This window comes from Anopheles bellator, chromosome 2 (genome assembly GCF_943735745.2).
Source record: "Anopheles bellator chromosome 2, idAnoBellAS_SP24_06.2, whole genome shotgun sequence".
NCBI lineage: Eukaryota > Metazoa > Arthropoda > Insecta > Diptera > Culicidae > Anopheles > Anopheles bellator.
Window position 1 is genome coordinate 3,816,821 of NC_071286.1, and position 19,194 is coordinate 3,836,014.

At 52.1% G+C, this 19,194-nt stretch overlaps 5 protein-coding genes across 5 annotated transcripts; 2 read left to right on the plus strand and 3 right to left on the minus strand.

The window, feature by feature from the left end:
- Positions 1-83: 83 nt before the first annotated feature.
- On the minus strand, positions 84-4,847 carry LOC131211066 (uncharacterized). The gene is made up of 3 exons (XM_058204414.1): positions 4,747-4,847; positions 3,598-3,737; positions 84-3,537 (listed from the first exon to the last, which is right to left on the minus strand). The coding sequence occupies exons 2-3, from the start codon at positions 3,676-3,678 to the stop codon at positions 1,243-1,245; spliced, it is 2,376 nt and encodes a 791-aa protein (XP_058060397.1). The 5' UTR covers positions 3,679-3,737; positions 4,747-4,847; the 3' UTR covers positions 84-1,242.
- Positions 4,848-5,468: 621 nt separating this feature from the next.
- On the plus strand, positions 5,469-9,803 carry LOC131211065 (tetratricopeptide repeat protein 37). The gene is made up of 7 exons (XM_058204413.1): positions 5,469-5,558; positions 5,622-6,020; positions 6,084-7,406; positions 7,481-7,665; positions 7,767-9,020; positions 9,082-9,256; positions 9,324-9,803. Exons 1-7 carry the CDS (start codon positions 5,469-5,471, stop codon positions 9,678-9,680), a joined length of 3,783 nt encoding a protein of 1,260 aa, XP_058060396.1. The 3' UTR covers positions 9,681-9,803.
- A 36-nt stretch (positions 9,804-9,839) lies between these two features.
- On the minus strand, positions 9,840-10,977 carry LOC131211067 (probable RNA methyltransferase CG1239). Its single transcript, XM_058204415.1, has 2 exons — positions 10,831-10,977; positions 9,840-10,761 (listed from the first exon to the last, which is right to left on the minus strand). Exons 1-2 carry the CDS (start codon positions 10,933-10,935, stop codon positions 9,916-9,918), a joined length of 951 nt encoding a protein of 316 aa, XP_058060398.1. The 5' UTR covers positions 10,936-10,977; the 3' UTR covers positions 9,840-9,915.
- Positions 10,978-11,184: 207 nt separating this feature from the next.
- LOC131211063 (lysosomal aspartic protease) lies at positions 11,185-13,285 on the minus strand. The gene is made up of 4 exons (XM_058204412.1): positions 13,232-13,285; positions 12,840-12,997; positions 12,351-12,480; positions 11,185-12,277 (listed from the first exon to the last, which is right to left on the minus strand). Exons 2-4 carry the CDS (start codon positions 12,914-12,916, stop codon positions 11,309-11,311), a joined length of 1,176 nt encoding a protein of 391 aa, XP_058060395.1. The 5' UTR covers positions 12,917-12,997; positions 13,232-13,285; the 3' UTR covers positions 11,185-11,308.
- A 926-nt stretch (positions 13,286-14,211) lies between these two features.
- On the plus strand, positions 14,212-19,061 carry LOC131211062 (A-kinase anchor protein 17A). Its single transcript, XM_058204411.1, has 5 exons — positions 14,212-14,726; positions 14,804-15,264; positions 15,499-15,756; positions 15,982-16,189; positions 16,282-19,061. The coding sequence occupies exons 1-5, from the start codon at positions 14,532-14,534 to the stop codon at positions 18,889-18,891; spliced, it is 3,732 nt and encodes a 1,243-aa protein (XP_058060394.1). The 5' UTR covers positions 14,212-14,531; the 3' UTR covers positions 18,892-19,061.
- Positions 19,062-19,194: the final 133 nt, after the last annotated feature.

A 19,194-nucleotide genomic window follows, 5' to 3' on the forward strand; every position in this document is an offset into this window, starting at 1 on the left:
AACGTTAGCACCTAAAATGTTTGCAGCACCTTGAAGCAGATATTTTTATTTCATACCTAAGCACGCCTATTTGACCACGGAGGCACGCATTTCGAGACCGCCGTAAAATATCGTAAGTTTTGCATGCATTCAGATGGCTGGTTCTCGCTGTCTGATATGCCGGGATTTGAAACGTACAGCAGCACGTACAATTGAAAATGATATGATATTCGTATTTGTCTATGGTTTGATCTCTTACTCGAGATTCTTGAATGGCACGGTCCGCTGACGCGCGAGTTAATTGAAGCATTTTTCCTTCGCACATAAAGCTTTTATAATATAAACGTGTCTCCAATCTATCTTACCCTAGCGCACTTCCTGTTGCTTTAAAATTGCTCGTCTTTTTCTTTATTAACCGGTTTCTAAAAGTCCACCTAGCCGGTGGGTCGGTAAAAATCACAGCAGCAAATACACGTAGATTTATACTTTGTCCCTTTTCTTTGTTTTGTTCGGTAAGTTTCTTTGTAAAAGTAGTGGCCAAAACTTGCACCTGAGACTGCCGCTGGAACCTGAGCGAGTGAGCTAAAAACATTTCTCTATCGATATGGTGTGAAATGTCTTTTTGTGCGTGCATTTAAGCAAACGTAAGTTATTTCCTACCTAATTAATGAGATTATGTTACAATCCTCTCGTTGAAACGCGCATAAAAGCATACTATTGATTCAGTTTTCGACAATTCACAGCACGGAAGCCCCGTTCTATCTATCTTTCTCTTGCAAAAGCACCTTTTGAATCATTTTGAAGTTATTATCGTATTTAAACTTACTTTTTTAAAGCAAATGAAACAATGTTCGAGCACCGTATGGCCCTTACCTATTTTTTTACTACAGTAACTTTCATGGGTGTTCCACGATCGTCAGTTTTACGTGCAAAGGCAATGAAAAGCTATAGCAATCTTCTACGGTGTGTTCACTTCTGTTCTTCCACTACAAATTGATTTTTTTCTCAAGAGATTACGCAGTATTAATTAATAGTAATCTGTAACGAATGCGAGAGCAAACTTCAGACCCTAAATAATCCATTGGAGCAAGGCAAAAAGCCACAGAAAGAAACAGCGTTTAAATAGTAGCTACGTAACATTTGAGCAATTTGCGAATATCTGAATCGATTCCGTCTTCTGGCCACCTCCTCCGGAAGATAAATATCGGTGAGATCGGTTTCTTAATGCTGTACAAAAAACAACAAACCTGGCCCAAAATCCTATCATAAATTACCGGAATTGTGCCGCTGTAGCACACTGTTGATCTTCATTCTCAGCGGAGACAAATCGAGCTTCCCAAACCGTGGCAACGATCCGAACCGTTTGCCGGCGGACTTTATCGCTTCTACGGAGCCTACCTCCAGTCGGTCCATTCCATCGGGTTTCGATTTCGCGCACTTTTTCGGCGAACACGTACGAGCAACGGTGGCATACTTTTGGTAAAGCTTAGGTGAGTTTTCGGTTGATTGGCCATCGGTATCCTGGTCAGGCGTTTCGCCCAGCATTTTGCGAAAACAGTGCCGACGGCTTTCAGCAGTCGCCTTTGGGGTGCGGAATGTTGCTTGAACGCGATCCCGCATATCGACCGTAGCCTCGACCACCGACCGTTGCGCTGATTTTACCGCTCTCGGAAGAGTAGTGACCACCGGGGGTGTCGTGGTTCCGCAACAAGGGGAACTTCCCCGAACAGGTGACGATTCTTCGAGCGAGCAGACCGTGCCTTTGCGGGACGGAGTGCGATCATCATTCGGGTAGTAAGACGCGATCTTATCGTCTATCGAGTTACGCTGTTTGCCACTGTTCGGTCCCTCGAGGCTGGCCGTGGTATGGTCACTGGCACTACTGACACCACTGCTACTACTGCTCGTAGAACTGGACCGAATCGGCTCGGGGAGCTTTCCGGCTCCGCTCATGATCATGTAGATCGATTCAGAACCGTCCGAATTCACGTTGGAAACTGCGTAAGGTTGCTTCTTCGTGTCACCGCGCAATATGATTTCATTTAGCTTCTGACGATTAAATCCGGTCCCCGGGGGTCCCATTTCAAGGTAACCTGCCGTATCGTCCTCAACAGAAGCAACCGTTGCCGGTTTCGGCGTTTCAGTTTCGTTCCGGACGAACGCTACAGTGCAACCAGCACCTGCCAGGTTCACCGTTGAAGAGTTCGCCGATCGATTGAAACTGTCGAAAATGCGCTCGGATAGATTTAACCGACGCCAGTCCGCTCCCGGATCCAGCTCAGACTCTGGCTGCTGCTTCCCACGGCCACTATCGGGCTCCGTCGTTGCACCGGTCGATTCGCTCGAAAGATGGATGTACTCCGATGAGGCAAAGTCCTCCTCAATGTAATCGATGTCAAGGTGCTGGGGATAGAACTCGGATGTGCAGGATCCATTTCCGTCGGAAAGATTGTCGCACGAAACGTTACCGGGAGCGTCTGAGACTGCATCGGCTCCGTTGCTAAGATCGTCAATCTTTAGGCGGCTCAAATCGGGACTTGAAAAACTGTTGCGCTTAGCTTCCGTTAATCGCAGCCGACACACCTTATTGCGGGGTACTACCGCCGCCGCCGCCGACACCGATGGAGATTTGTCGTACCTGTGCTTGGTGACACCTTTCTTTGCAAGCGAACCGGCCGAAGCCTGCGAATCACCGCTGGTGGTCCGTTTACGGCCAAACACCGAGTCCAGCCGTAACCAGTGACGCTTTTTCTTCAGATAATCCACTTCCGGCACACGAGCTTCGTCAAAGTCTTCGTTAGTGTTTAAACGTTGGCGTGGCGGCAACGGTGGTGGTGTACATTCCTGTTCCGCCGCATCGCCGTTGCCGCCTTGCCCAGGGATTGGACGCATTTCTTCGTAGATGCCGGAAGCGATCGACACACGCGACAATCGTGAAGCCACGTTGGACACCAAATCGTCACGAATTTCCTCGTAAATACCCGACACACCGGAAACGCGACGGGAACAGCTCGAGACGACGCTGGTGTTGTCGGAGGGCGCAGTTGCGCCTCCCTTCTCCACCGCTGGAACCATCGGAAGTGGTCCGAGAATGTCTTGTAAATCGGCCATATTTTCCGTGGAATCGAGATTCTGATAAATTCCCAGATCGTCCCACGGGGCGACACACGATGGAGCGAGTGCCCGCGGGTCGAGTGGTTTCAGCTCCTGTCGGATCTCGTGTGCCGGCGTACGGCTGGCCCGTCGAAGCTGCATCATCTCCTGCCGGTAGAGCTCCAGGTTCCGGATCGACTTTTTCATCCAGCGCAGGTGTCGTTCGCACAGAAGTTGCGTTTCGAGTGCAAAGTACGCACAGCACCGTTTGCGATTGTTCTTCCAGAACAGCCCGTACGAGTGTTGCTTGGTGCGCGACGTCGCCATCTGCACGGTCAGCCCGGGAACGTTGATGCGCACGATTAGATCCGTCGTTCGATCGGTCGGAGACGAGAAGAACGAGATGCGCATATAGCACGGAAAGCACTTGACCGCTTCCACGCGCACGTAGTATTGTGACCAAGACTGCAAAATAAAAACCATTGAAACAATAGACTTCAAAAGGAGAAAAAGTGATCCATTTACCTTCATATGGGAAAAGTCTAGCTTTCGTTCCCGGATGTCCAACTTGACATCCATCAGCATACTGATCGTGTTCTCCTCCATGGTCACGAGCTCTTCACGTCCTGCTGATAGGCTCACGATCGCACTATTCTTCACTGGCACTGGAATTGGACACAGAGCGCAGAAGATCACCAATTGCTTCTAGAGTGGCCCGCGAACCCGCGAATAATGCGCTCACGGTTGACGACCTTCGAAAAAGTCAATAAATTCCCTCTCTACTTCGATCGCCACGCTCGGGTGGCCTAGTCACTCTGGTTAGCACTTTTTATCATCTCGCGACCGTGCTGCAACCTACTGAGCGCCCGCTAGGCTCAAGACCTTCGATTAATTCTAATACGATTGACGATAGCGATCGCGCCACGATCTACAGTATCTGCGAGTATTGGTCCAGCATACACAGCGTAACTGACGGGCGATAGACGGACTCTGGCACGTCGTCTCGCTGATCTGCACGTGCGGTCCGACGTTCCTGTGGTGCTTGCGTCATTTGCAACGGTCGGAGGTATTCATCAAGGTACATTTTGTCGCTGAGTTTTTTGCCGCTTGCCGCTTTTTGTCGTCACACACCTCACAACAGACGGATCGTTGAAACTCGTTGTAGTCGTCGCGCACGTCCAGCATACCCTGAGCAAACTCATAAATGTTGGCTATTTGTTCGAACATGACGAACCCACGGCCGCGGCCCGGCCGGAGGAGGAGGTGTGGGAAATTTCTGCTGCGTAACGACGAACGACGAGGTGGTCCAAAATAGGAATGACTCTACAAGTTCTACACACCGAAACACAATCGTGTCATTGGGAATTTCGGTGGGGAATTTACGATAAGCTAATCTTTTGCTCTTACAGCTACCGTGATCACGATGGCCAGGCATGAAGTACATTAACCTAAAACAACGAGTCACTCCCTGATGGGCGGCATTCTTCAGTAATAAATGAATAAAAGATTACTCCAGTTCCGAAGGGACCAATTTTTCGCACTTCGCATTTATCACGTTCGATTGGTATTTTGACTTAGCCAATGCGATTGAAAGTAACCGTTTAGGTCCGCACCACACTGATTGCACCGATATTGGGCCATTTTTTCTCTTGAATCGTTACAACCAATAGTTACCTAGAACAGAAGCAGGTCTGTGGACTGTGTAGGATTGTTGCCCTTTTGGCAGCTTCCCAAAGGTACGGTGACCGGATGAATCAGTCTCCAATCTGCACACAGCTTAATCCGGCGCCACCGATTGGGCATCACTATTCAGGTAACGTGTTGACCGCACAGTTGCATGTGCGATTGGATCCAGACATCCCAGCCAGCCAGCCTGGTCTGGCGCGGCGGGAACACACCAAACCGAAACTGTCCGAAGGACGTACAAAATGGAGGGCAGTGAAACAGAAGAAAACGGTACACAAATCGGGATACGACCGAAACGGGCGTGCGAAAAGAAGCGGGAGACGCGAAAAGAAAACTGAAAAAGGCTCCACCGGGAAATAACTTCCGATTTGCACTGTTTACCACACCCGCGATGGGGAGATGTTTTGTTTTCACAAGTGCGCGTGCCCGATCTGCGCATCTGTGTGCGAGTGGGCGCGTGTATTAGTGCGTGTACCAATGCGTCCGTCGTGCGGTTGTATGCGTTGCTACGAGGATGTCAACAATGAACTGACAGCTTAACGCGAATTGGTATCAAAGTATCCTTCGAATGATTTTTAGATCTCTCCCGGCCGGCGATTTATAGAAGGTCAATTGTACCTCTTTTTCGTGACCGCGAGTCGGTTTGTTTTTGTTTGAGCGTCGTGAATGCTGTGCCGTGTGGTCGTGTGCTGCTTGTTTCTGTTTTGAGAATGTCTTCGAAGGAAGCAAAAGCCTCCCTGAAGGAGGCTCGCGAAGCGATCAGGAATAAAAAGTTCTCCGAAGCCATCAAGCTGTGCAAAGTAAGTGCCACGTCACTCCATGGGGCCAGCCTCACGCGCCTACAAAGATTGCTTACATTGTAGAAGGTACTGAAGGAGCAAACCGATTGCTACATGGCCTTACTGTTGCTCGGGGCGGCGTATCAAGAGAGCGACAAAAAGGAAGCAGCCGGCTACCTGAAGCGAGCAGTAGCTGCTACCAGTGAACCGATCGTGGCCCTGCAGGGTCTGTCCAACTGTGCCGACGATGCGGAGCTACCGGGCGTGTGTGAGCAATTGCTGTCCCTGACGCCGGACAAATACCCAGATTTGCATTTGAAACTGTATGCTGCAGCGGCTAGTAGTGGATCCCTCAGGTCGGTGTTGCGAATTCTTGAAAAAGAGCTCGACCAAAACAACGTCGATCGCCAACGATCGGCGTACGAGTATCTGGGAAAACTGGTGGCGCAAAATGCCGACTTGGAGCAGTCCGAAGGCGAACTGGTAGGAATTTGCTTTCTTTTACCGAAGATCCCTTTGATCGAACCGTACCCTTCGTTATGGCAGGTCCGTCGTGTGCTGGAGAACGCAGTCGGTAACAATCAGGACCTCTATCAGCGCGATAAGTTCCTTCGCCTGCTGAAGCTGTTACATCGCGATCGCAAGTTCGATCGGCTCTCCTCGGTAGCCGCGGCAATGCACGAGCGGTTTCCAAACGATATATTTCCGCTAGAGTGGATTTGCAAGATGTACACCGAACGGATTGTGCCGGAAGAGCGGCTTTCGGAACTGTTGCAGCATCCGTTGGAGGTTTACGTGGATCGTGCACTGATCATCGCTCCGGACTCTGCCGCTGCATTGCTGGCAAAAGGGCGTCTTCATTTCGCTACCGGTCGCCTTATGGAAGCGGAGCTGGTTCTGAAGCGGGCGATCGAGCTGCAACCCCTCTGGGGACCGTGTATGGAGCTACTGGCAGAGATCTACTTTCAGCAGAAGGCGTACGGTTTGGCGGAGAGTCTGTATCGTAACATGAAACTCACCAATCGGAACTACGCTATCAGCCTCCTGGATGACTCCGGAAGCGAGGACAAACTACGCGAAGCCGATGCATGTTTTGCGACGCTCGCTACAGAGGGCGATCGGTCGGAGGAGTTGCTTTTTCATTGGTGCAAAGCGCAGCTTCTGCTGGGCAATGTAGCGGGTGCCGAGGAAAGGCTCACGGAGCTGGAAGCGATCGAAGGTGTTGCAAGCGATCGCATCGACTACCTTCGAGCACTAAGAGCGAAAATGGAAGGTAATCTGCCGGAAGCGGTTCGATTGTTGTCCCCGCACGAAACCAGCAGCAATTGTCAGCTGGAGCTTTCAACCGTACTTGGTGAAGTGAAGGGTCGCGAGGAGGAGAGCTTCTTTGCTGCTCTCAAGGCCACCAAACTTGATCCCAACAATGGTGAGTGCTTTTATCGGCTCGCAAAGCTTTACCTGCAGCGGGGCGACCGGCTGCGGGCTCGCAAGTGCCTGGAGAAAAGTGTGAATCTCAGTCCAACCGCACGCAACGCGGTGATACTGCTGAGCGGACTGTACCGTGGTGAGGGCGAGTGGGACGCCAATGCAGCCCTCCTCTCCACCACATTCGCCGTATGTTCGGGTGCAGCCTGGGCCCAACTGCAGCTTGGCCTGCACCATCTTGGGCGGCAGAAGTACGACGAAGCGATCGGAGCGTTCCGAACGGTACTACGATACGATGTGAACTCGGAGACCGCTTGGGAAGGTCTGGCCGATGCGTACCTTGGCCGTGGTTCGTACACTTCCGCCATGAAAGTGTTCGAGAAGATCACCGAACGTGATCCCCGCAATCCTTACCCGCTGCTACAACTGGCCAACATCAAAAACGTAATGTGTCGCTCAAAGGGACGGCTCGCGGAGGAGGTGGAATTTTTAGTCACTTTGTACGCTTTTCTTTGCAGTCACTGAAGCTCCACAAAGAAGGGCTGTCGCTGTTTGAGCAGCTCCTGGCGGAACACGCCGAATATTTTCCAGCCATTAAAGGCATTGCCGACTCACACATGGGACTTTGCTTTTACCGTCAAAGTCAAAGGTTAATCGGACGAAGTCGTGACCATGCCCAGGCTTGCGTGGACTATTTAACAAAGTAAGTGCCAAGCGAGGCAACGGATTGGTGTTAGGAAGCCGGCGTAATCATGCCTGAGTTCTTGTAGCCCACATTTAAAGATCCATATTCCCCTTTTAAAGAGCCATCAAAGTGAAGCCATACTTTGGATGCTTATGGCACCAGCTGGCCAAGATTTTGGATACCGTTGCCGCGTTTCCTGCGACCCACTCGTACTTGCAGCTGGAAGGAGGACTAGCGGGACGTGACCAGCGTGAGAACGTGCTGCTGAAGGGTGAACAATTGTCCGAATTGGCAGGCCGCTGTTACGGACGTATCATGAAGCAGCATCCGACGAACGCCATCCTTTGGTACGAGCTGGCCGCAAATTATTTCCGACGCGCATCACTGACCACGGCGGATGAATTGCGAGTAAAGTTGCTGACAACGGCCCGCGAGCTAGCGAAACGATCCATTGAGCTGGACAGGGCACGGTGGCAAAACTGGAACCTTCTCGGCGTGATTTGCGCCACAAGCACCATCAACGATCGTGCCCTCGCACAGCACTGCTTCGTGGAAGCAATGACGATCGATCGAAAAACGGCGGCCTCCGCTTGGTCTAACCTTGCGGTGCTGTACCTGATCAATGGCCAGGTTGGCCTGGCAAACAAAGCGTTCAGCCGGGCACAGCAGTGCGACACGACATTTTTAAACGCTTGGATCGGCCAAGCGACGATCGCGGAATCTGTTGGTCAGCCGGACGAGGCAATGGATCTGTTCCGGCATTGCACCCAACTCGGCTACCATCCGGAGTCTTCAATCGGGTACGCGCACTGGGTGTGCACGGTGATCTCCACCGACGACTACCAAACCAACGAGCGGTATCGGTTCGCGGTCGACGATATGCACGCCCTGCCCGTTTCGCACGATGCCATCACGTGGCACTGCGCCGAACGTGCCGATAGGGCAACGGTTCCGGCACTACGCTTTCTTGGCAACATCAGCAGCCGGTTGGGTCTGTGGCGGACGGCCACGGAAGGCTACCGAAGGGCGCTGGAAGCCCTAGCTAAAGTTTCATCCCCGGATGCAGTCGAGATCCGAACGAAAGATGAAATTCTGTGCGATTTGGGCTACTGTTTAATGAAGCAACAGCGCTACACGGAAGCGGTCCAATGCTACGAAGGTATCCGCGGTGAAGCGTTCTATCGGGCGTCGATCGGTCGAGCCCAGGCTTACTTCCGAGCGGCACAATATCATGAATCGTACGCCGAGTACGAACAGGGACTCAGCTACCTCGCACACACCGATCTCGAGAAGGCGTACGTTCTGATTGCAATGTCCGCCATGGTGTACGCGTTCCAAGGGGAAGCCGATGCTAAAACCATCCTTTTCCAATGGTAAGGAGACTTCGGCTCTTTGTGCGATTGCCATTGAACGCTTTCTCTCGATTGTCCACAGCATAACGCTTCCGCAACCACCAATCGAGGCGCTGTTCTCTGCCTGCGCACTCGGCTTGCTGCATAGCGATGGCGTACTGACGGAACTCGTGATAAAGGAGCTTCGTAAGTACGAGGACAATGCAACGCACGGCCACCACGTCGTATACCTCGTATCGCAGTTTTACTGGCAAAATGTAATAGTATGGCGGTCGATTGAGGCCGGAACTGAAACTAATCGCTCTTATCTCTCCCATTGAACAGAAACTCAAGAACAAGTGCCTGGCGTATCTGGTTTCGCAGGTGCACCGTCATCCGAATCGTTCGAAGCTGTGGCAAATCCTATCGATCGCACTGCTCCAAAACTTCCGAACGCCGGAGAAGAATCTGCTGCTGGCCAGCAGTGTGGCCCAGACGGCTCTTGTACTAGATTTGGCCGACCGGAACTCAAGAACAAGGGCGGACGACGCTGCACGTTGGATGGCCGTCGCCAGTGAAGCAGTCCGCCCGGTGAACGAACGTAAACGTCGCATTTTGGCCCAAAAAGCACTGCACCTTGATCCGACGAGCCGCGAGGCTTGGGGAGCATTTTTAAGAGTCGTTAAAGTGGGCGCCAGTTGATAAGCGAACACCAACGGAGAAGGGAAGAATTTGGCGTGCAATATTGCCACGGTAAAGGTCAATAAAATTGCATCACTTCATTAAATTGCCCTTGGGCCCCAAGCTGTAGATTCGGTTTTCGGCAACATAAATAAACCCATGATGGTCCAGTCTGTGTAGTCCACTTTAGTTCATTTTATACAAAAAAAATGTCGATTCTCCATTCCACACCTGTTTTGCGAGTGATTCCTGTCCCCTACGTAGCACGCTTGGTGTAGATCTGGATCGGGCGCTGGAAACCTTTGGCCGAACCGTGTGCGGAGGTCAAGGGAATGTCTGTGCAAGACGCAAAGCCGACCTCATCGCCAAGCAGGTATTGCTGAAACATTGACGGTAATAGCTTGATGCGAGGGAAGTTGCTAGCGATGGTTTTGGTAAGTTTTTTGCGTCGCTTGTAGCTGCTCCAAGGTTGAGCCTCTAGGATCAGCAAACCACCGGGATGTAGCTGTCGGTGCATACGCTGGAAGGCCAACCGCAGTCCAGCGTCCCCGAAGTTGAGCTGCATCCATTTGGTCACCGAAAGGCACAGTATCACATCGAATTGGGGCCTTTCGGCCTCGAGCAGAGCCGGATCTTCGTATATGTAGTTCGCCCGCAGAAACTCCACCTGCCGGGTGTTTAAAGGATACCGCTTCTCGTCGCTTCGCGGCAGCTTTACTCCGTTAATCAGCGCCATTTTCCAGTGTCTTCGGGCGGCCGAAATGAGTGCACCGTCGATGTCGAGCCCAACGATGGACACCGGTTCACAGGTGACTGCTAGTGGGACCGTCAGGGCGCCATTGTTGCACCCGATGTCGAGAATGCGCTTGCCGCAAAACAGCTCACGACGCTGCACGAACGCATCCAGCCGCGGGTCTTCGGCAGGCGATGCATTGTAGTTCCGGTAGCCATAGTAACGATCGTAGTTGCCATAGGGAAACACTTTCTTAGGGCGTTTTGCTCCGAGCTGCTGCTCTAGTGGTGGGTCGGGCTCTGTGGTCGTTTTTCGTTTACCCAACACTGTACATTGTTCTTTCGATAGGCTTTGCAGTGTTACGCTGTCCTAATAGGAGGAAAACAAGAATATTAATCACATCAATGCTGCAGGAGTCTTAGCGGAGATAGTACTCACAATAATCGTATTCTTTTCCGAATGATGTTCGCTCGTGTTGCTCGGCTCCTGTGCCGTAGCAACCAGCTGCAAAATGGGTTTCGGTGTGGTACACTGTAGCGCCATTCGCTGAAATTATTTGATACCTTCGACGCATCCACACATTAATGTTCGCTGCGACGAAATCCTTCGCGGATAACAATTCAAGGTCGCAGCCGGCAAAACAATTTTTGACAGCTCGAGCAAACTGCTCGAATTCCATCAACCCCATGAAGTTTGATCAAATAAAATGTCAATTTTGTGGTCATCGTTAAAAATCTCGTTTAAAATCTAAGTTTGCTAGAACATTTAATACGCGGCCCAAAGGCTTTCAACTGGTGTGTTCAAACTTTATTTGGTAATCTTTTCACTTTCCACAAGTGGTTCTATAGAAGCACAATTATCCCAAAGCATCAACTTACGAACAAACATTACCAACCCGAAACGAAATGTCCCGCCCTTAGATAGCAGTCGCGAAACCTACGCGATCGTTGCCCATATCGAACTCTGTGTAGTACTTGCCGATAAAAACATCACCCAGAATCCACAACGGGCCGTTTGGCGGCGGAATGTCGATACCCATAAACCCGGACAGGCAGATCGTCTTACCCATCTGGGCGATGCGCAGAATATAGTCGGCACCCTCGATAGTGAACGGTTTGCCACCAAGCGTGAAAGTAATCTTGGGTAGCGTCGGTATCAACGAGCAGTCCACCATGTACTCGCCGTTCATTATGGGAGTTCCACCGATTGCTTTGTTGATGGCCGTAACCTCTGCCACCGGGCCTGCGATCAGGCTGGTGCCGGTATCGGCGATCGCTTCGCAGCCATTGTTACAAAACTCGCTATCGCCCAGTTTTACCGAGTCCATCTTAAACTGCCAGTAAGTCTTACGATCCACCGGCAGATAGGTAAAGTCGCCCGTGTAGTGGCTGGAATCGGAACCACCAAAGATGATCTCGCCGCCCTCGGCTGCCGCCGGATCGCGGTTCAGGTAGAATGAAAAAACGGGTACGTCGATCTTGTTCTGATTGAACATGTTGTAAAACACGGGCGTAACGCCCCCCACGGCGATCGATTTGTATGCCAATCCGAGGATTCCGTCGAACTTGGCCGCCACAAAAACAAGCCCCGGCTCCGAGATGGCTTCGGCAAACGTTTGCTTTTCGACGGCCACATCACCCACAGTCACGGTATCGCTGGACAGGTACCCGGACAGACTGCCCGTGCCATACTGGATGTGGAACGCGGTGCCGTTCTTCTCGAATGTGGACGATTTCTTAGCGTCGTACTTGTTATGCATCAGACAGGCGATGTTGGTGAACGAGCACTGCTTCGACGGAACCCACAGGTTCGATGATCCGGTATCGAAGACCACCTTGAAGCTTTGCGGTGGCGTACCGATCGAGATCGCTCCGAAGTATTGTGCCTGAAAATATCCATAAACCAAAGAACATTGTCACGTCTGATATCGGGCAAAGGAACGCGGTTTTCCCACTTACATCGAGATAGTTGGACAGTGGCTCCGGGACGGGACCGCTCGTATCGCCGTACTTCAGACGGAGCTGCTTAATTTCCGTTCCAACACTACGAAAATGTTCTCTAGCCGATGTTCCCTTATGCAGCGGCACTCTATAGCAAGAGGGGAAAGAAAACCAAAAAATAATAAAACATTTGTAACTGTTTAAAGTCAATAACAAACAAATATTATCAATTGGTTCAACCTTTAGACGTACCCGAACCGTAGCGAGAAGCTGCAGGGGCTAGCAAATAATCTCGCGCAAGTGATAGTGATTTATCAATAAAAAAAACTTAAACGGCGTAACATAAGGCCGCGATGAGTCAGAAGTTGGGTCGTTGTGGTAAACATTCGATCGTGCGATTCTTTGTTTCATCTTTTCTGGGTCCACCATGGTTCATCAACCGACCGGGTGATAATTGGATTGCATCGATCGTTTTGTTGCCCGAAAGAGAAATTGTCAATCACTTACCTCACGAAATCCGCCGCAACGGCGGTGGCCAACGCTAGCAGGATGATGGCGGCGGAGGCCGCTGGCTTCTGAGCCATTTTGTTCTGCAACTTCAAGCTTACACACAAGTACACACTTGGCTGACGCTGCGATTAAATCCCCGCCGGTTTTGTGTCCACCTTCAGAGGGAAAGTTGGTGAAAAAGTGAAAAGGTTAGGAACGCAGAGGCCACAAGCAAATTGCTGATTCATAGTCAGCAAGATACGCAACAAAAATACTTGGCATTGGCGCAGTGCGCAGCAATGCCCGAATCGGGTTTCGTTCTATTTTGCAACCAATCTATATGATGGCAATTTACAATGGGTTAAAAAACTGAATATCTGATGCACTTTATGAATTCTAAACCAACTTACTTTTCACTTTCACCGTTCTAGCCTGCCGAAATGCCAGCACCAGAATGTTCAGAATGGACGCAAACTTCCCTCAAAGGGCCAGAAAATGCATTCGATCAAAACAAGCAATCGTTCGAGCAGATCGAGCAGTAGTGCTCGACCTTTTGAACGGCCAGAAGTTCTGTGCAAGGGCAATTTCTTTATCTTCAAATTTATTGGCAATCGATTGTTGGAGCGTGAATTGCAATCGGCATAAAATGTATTTTTGTGGCACAGCACGGGAAGCAAAACGGGCGAACGAAGAACGAATAGAAAACGGACCATCATCAAGGGCGTTACTAGACGTTACTGGGCAATTGCCTGCCAATCATTATGGCAACACTGTGCTCGAATGTCAAACTTGGTCGCCTACCGTGCGCGTGTGCGTGAGATGGCAAAATCTGGTCAAGCTGGTCGTAATTTTCAGCGTTTGGCTCTCCAGTGTGGCCGATACAGAAAATTTGTGCTGCAAAAAGCTGGAAAAGTGCACCCTATTGTCCGATCTCAGGCCACCGTGTGCACGATAGCAGATTAGATATTGGAAGAAGCAAACGTTCCGATTGGCACGGAGGAAGCCGCAACGTTGGTCACAGTGTGTGATCATCCGCCGTGAAGTGTATTACGACGCCCGACCGGAGGAAAAAAAAGTGAATTTGCGAATGGCGAAAGCAACGAAAAGGTGGTTTCGATAGAAGCAAATCGATGCAAATAATCCACAGCCGCTAAACGCAGCAGAACGCTGACGATTGGCTGATCGTCCCGGCCATTGGCCCAGGAGCAGAGTGACCGAGCTAGGATTTTCCTCCTGTCACCACACGGTGCTGTGGTGTCTTTTTCCAGGGCTTACTCACGCTCCCGGAAAGGGTGGCTGCGGCACCACGTCGACGGTTCCGTCGGCATCTTCGGCTGCTGCACACACACGGTGCCTAGTAACCCCCTGGTCCGCTAACTTTGATTCTTCTTTCTTCTTTCTATATTCGCGCGCTCACGAAAAAAAATTGAAACATGAATCAAATTGAACTTCCAAAATGATACTCAACGAATGGTGCAACGTTGGTGAAACCGCCGTGGTGATATTGTGATCCGCCACTAAAAACGAAACCGCCATCAAAATATTGTATTTTTAATTGTTTCTCCCTTTTGTGCTCCGCTGTGAATGTGTCTGTGTGTTTGTGCGTGTTGGATTGGTGATTCTGGACACGGTCGCCATCACCTTTGGCCATCCACTGTATTGTGGGGTTGCAAAATTGCTAAATAAACGAAAAAAAAAACATTTGCAAACATGATACAGACAATACAGGATGTCAACGATTGCGTGCCGCTGTACCTGCCGCACAGCTTGTACCTCAAGCCGCTGGCCAAGTTCAACATATCGGTCGCCCTGCCCGCCTCGATCACGGGCAAGACGATCTCGAACTTTGACGTGATGGAAAAGATGCGTCAGATGATTCTGCCGGACAAGTTCTCGGTACTGAAGGTAGGTCTACGCTCGTGCTCGAAGCCCGCTGCGACTACCTTGCTGGTCATTAAAAACATATTTATCGCCTCGCACAGGTTTCGAAAAGCACGGTAGGCTTCATACGGTTCGAAGGAGAGCTGGAGGATCGCGGCAAGCTGAAGGCGGTTCTGGCGCGACTCGATGGGCGCCCGCTACGGTTGGCCGGGTTCGACGAGTCGGTCAAGGTGCGAGCATCGGAGGCGAAGGACGATTTCCCGACCCGTCACGATTGGGACTCGTTTTTCCGCGATGCCCGCAACATGGACGAGATGAAGGCGGGCGAGCGGCCCGATACGATCCATTTCAGTAACCTCCCGATCAAGTGGTTCTGCCCGCGGCACTCCGAAAACGATGACAACGTGAAACCGAGCGAAAGCATTTTCAAGCGGATCTTCGAAAAGTTTGGCGAGGTGCGCGCGGTCGACATACCGATCTGCGATCCGTACCGGTCGCAGATGAAGGCGCACATGTCCGGTATGAAGAAGTTTAGCTTCGACCAGGAGATGTACTTCGAAGGGTATGTGTCCAAGTGGCCGCCTCCGGTGGTGGTCGCCTCGTGGTAGAGGAGGATCGACAGCCACACGGAAAGGGGAAAGCAAAAAAAGGACGATGGGTTCGTTGCCGCCGCAGCAAGATGTTTCGAGTGGCACGAAAAGTTTTCCGTTCCCATTTTTTGCTATGTAGTTCTCTTCTTTTCTTTTGCTCCTTTCTGTCGGGGTTCGCCGTTTTGTTTCCGCGCGGCCACGTACAGATACGTCCAATTCGCCGAGTACGTGGGGTTCGTGAAGACGATGGACGAGTTCCGGGCGATGAAGCTGGTGCGGAAGGAGGGCGAGCGCAATCTGGCCGTCACGATCACGGTGGAATTCGATCGGACCAAACATCTGAGCGATGCGTCGATGAAGAAGAGACAGGTCGTGCGCGATCGTTTGATCGCGACCGAGCGCGAAAAGGAGGAGCTGGAGAAGCAACGTGTGGCCGCGGAGGAAGCCCGCAAAGAGCTGGAAAGGTTTGGCACCGTTTTCTTCGCCCTTAGTACCAATCGATGGACAGTTTATGTTGTTTTTACAGGAATACTTCTTAGACGCGTATTTTTTATACTTAGTTACCATTCCATTTGATTACTTGACTCTTGAAACTGAGACTGGGACTAATTGATCCCCTTCTGTGGGTTTTGCCATTCATATAAACACATCTTCATTCCCTTTCCATGCGCCTCTCGTATACGCCACAGAAAACGCGCGGAAGAGAAGCGACAGGCCGAAATCGAGCTGCAGTTGCAGCGCGAGCAAAAGCGCAAGGAAAAACACCTGCAAAAGCTGCGCCAGAAGGAATCGGACGAGATCAGCCTGAAGATCCGGTTGGAGGAAAAGAAATTGCTCGAGGCGCAGCGCAAACTGGAGAGTATCCGTCTGCTGGACGCACTTTTTGAGCGTATGAAGGTGTGTGGTCGTTGGGGCATGTGTTGGGCACCCCAAAACGGTCTGATGCTGCTTTACTAGATGTACTGATCGCACTCCCTTTCGTTCCGCAGATGAAACAGTCGTTGGAGAAGGGCAAACAGAAGAGCGTTGTGTCGAGCGACGGCGAAGGGAACGACAATGTGAGCATATCCTCCGACCAGGGCCGCCAGCGGAAGGCCAACAAGCTGAAGGTGGCCCAGGAGAAGGAACTGGAACGAATGCGGCTGCGGTTGAAGCAAGCTAAAGACGGCAGCGTCTTGAAGCAGGTGCTCAGCTCGGGCACCGGTCTCAAAGTGGCCCCGTCTCGCTCGCCGAGCATTAACACGATCAGCTCGGACGATGGCATCTTGAGTGACACACCCCGAAAAGCGAAAAAGAAACGCAAATCGCAAGCATTGTCCGGCTCGTCCGGTTCTTCTTCCGACTCAACGGAGGACGAAGCGGCAGAGAAGAACGATAAGAGCGGCAAGCGTGACGAGGTACAAAATCAGCAGCAACCGATGGCGCCTCAGTACGGTGGCCAGCCTACGATGGGCTACGATCGTGCGGCCGCCATTGGCTATGCTCCGCCGCATCCTTCGATACATCCAGCGTACTCTGCGGCCGCCATGTACGGTGGGATGGATTGGACCGGTGGCATGAGCTATCCGTACGGGGCAACGTACGATCCATATTATGCGCAGTACTACAGCTCGCTGGCGTATCGTGGCGCCTTCCGGACGGCCACCCGTGGGCCACGGTATGCGCGCGGTGGACCGGGCAGTGTTGGCGGTGGTTCGCGAGGTGGCCGTGGTAGCTATCGTGGCCGAGGTGGATACGAAGGGTACGGTGCGCGTGGCGGACGTGGGGCGCTCGATGATTACGATGGATACGACCACCACTCCCGAAGCCGATCTTATTCACGCTCATCTCGATCGAGGTCTCGTTCACGCTCTCGCCACCGCCGCAGATCAAGCCGGAGTCGCAGCCGTCACCGACGTTCACGGTCCAGAAGTAGCCGCAGCCGTAGCCGAAGAAGCCGCAGTCGCCACCGGTCACGATCTCGCTCGGGCTCCAGTCGATCACGCTCAAGAACGTCCGATCACCGGCGCAGTTCCCGATCGCGATCATCTCGATCTTCACGAAGCCCGCATGAGCGTAGCAAACGTTCGCGGACCGGTGGCTCCGCCGGCAGCGGTTCCGGAGACGAGCATCGGGCAAAGAATCGGGTGGCCGTGCAGATGTCGAAACCGACATCGAAAAATTTGGTGTCCACCATACGTGGAGCCACTCGGTCGCGATCTCACTCACGGTCGCGGTCTCACTCACGGTCGCGCACCAACTACAAACACCGTTCTTCGCGTCGCCATCGTTCACCGCGCGGAAAGCGCGACGACACGGAAACTGCATCGATCAAGACGGTCAAAGAGCCTCCAGTGGAAGAGACGGGATCAGAGCCAGTCGGTACGGGGGGCAATACGGTTGGACCGATTGGTCCCAGATCACCACCTGAACCGCCGACCAGCGGAGCGGTTTCACCGCTTCCTCCAGAGGAACACAACGGAAATGTGCCGCCCGTTGGCAACATGATGGGCCCTAGCGGTGGTGTCGAGGACGATGAAGAGCTCCCTGTGGTGTCGGAATCGTTTAAAAAGCATCGCATCATACTGCGCACCGATCAGCTCGTGAAGAGTACGAAGGAGATCGAGGAGGAAGTGCGGGGCCGATTGATACGCCAGCAGCAGGAACGCAACAAGGCACAGGAACACCGCGAGAAGAGAGCACGCCACCGGCGTAAGAATCGCCATGACGAAGAAGAGGACGACAGCGACGACGACGACAATGAGGATGATGAAGACGACGAGGACGACGTCGACGAAGAGGAGAACACAGAGCGTGAAGTGCGGAAGCGCAGTAAGATGGAGAGAATGGAACCACGATCGCGCAACCATCACGCGACGCGGCCACCGTCGCCACCCTCTTCACCCCATGGAAACGGCCCAAAGCCGAAGGAACAACAGCAACAGCAGCAGCAGCAAATTGGCGTCGAAAGCCAGGTTCTGCGCCGACGAAAGGAAGTTCCGGCGCAGATTGAGCAGCGCAAACAGCAGCGGCGAGGTGAACGATCTAACGGAAACGACCATCGACAATCATCCACCTCGGAATCGTCTTCGTCCTCATCGTCGTCGGCTGACTCGGAGGATTCCAGTAGTAGTGCCAGCAGCGAAAATGACGACAGCCGCCGCCACCGTAACCACCATCAGCAGCAGCAACAGCAGCAGCGCCGTGTGTCGTCACCTCCTGCTAGGGCGCTAAACCGGCGGTCACGCGTGGAGGACACGGGTTCATCACGGGATCGCAAACGGGTGGAAAAGGTAGAGCCAGAGCCAGAGGTCGCCAAGCCGGCCAAACGCCATCCGCGAGTGATGGCACCGGCCAAGAGCCGAGGACGATCGAGGGAACCGCCGCAGCAACAGCAGCAGCAGGTTCGTGCAAGGGACGACGAGAACCGTCGTCGGGGCCGTCGCTCTCCTTCTAGCAAACGAAGCCATGTCAGGCAGAGCAGCGGAAGCCGTGAGGCCCACCGGAAATTGTCTCATTCTCGAGCGACCGCAGGCAGTGGCGATGAATCGTTGGCGAGACGCCGTGTTCCCGTCAGCAGCAGCAGCTCAAGACACGCTGGCTACAGCAGACGATCGTAGTGTGGCGTGCGAAACCATCCGCTTTTAGTTTGTTGAAAAGTGTCTGCTGGCGTGCGTGCGTCCGTGTGTATAAATCTCAACCTTCATGTCTCCATCATCGGTCTTTGACCTTCAAAGTAGTCCGGCACGACGCTGGTATATGGATAGGACTTTCACCACGAATTGGTGAGATTGTGTTGTAGCATTGTGCAAGTGGTGCACAGAATCAACGCGAAATTAAAATGTATTGTGTAGGTAATAAATTTTATCTCTTCTCTATTGAACTGTTAGACAATATTTTGTTCATTCATCGGTTCATCGCTT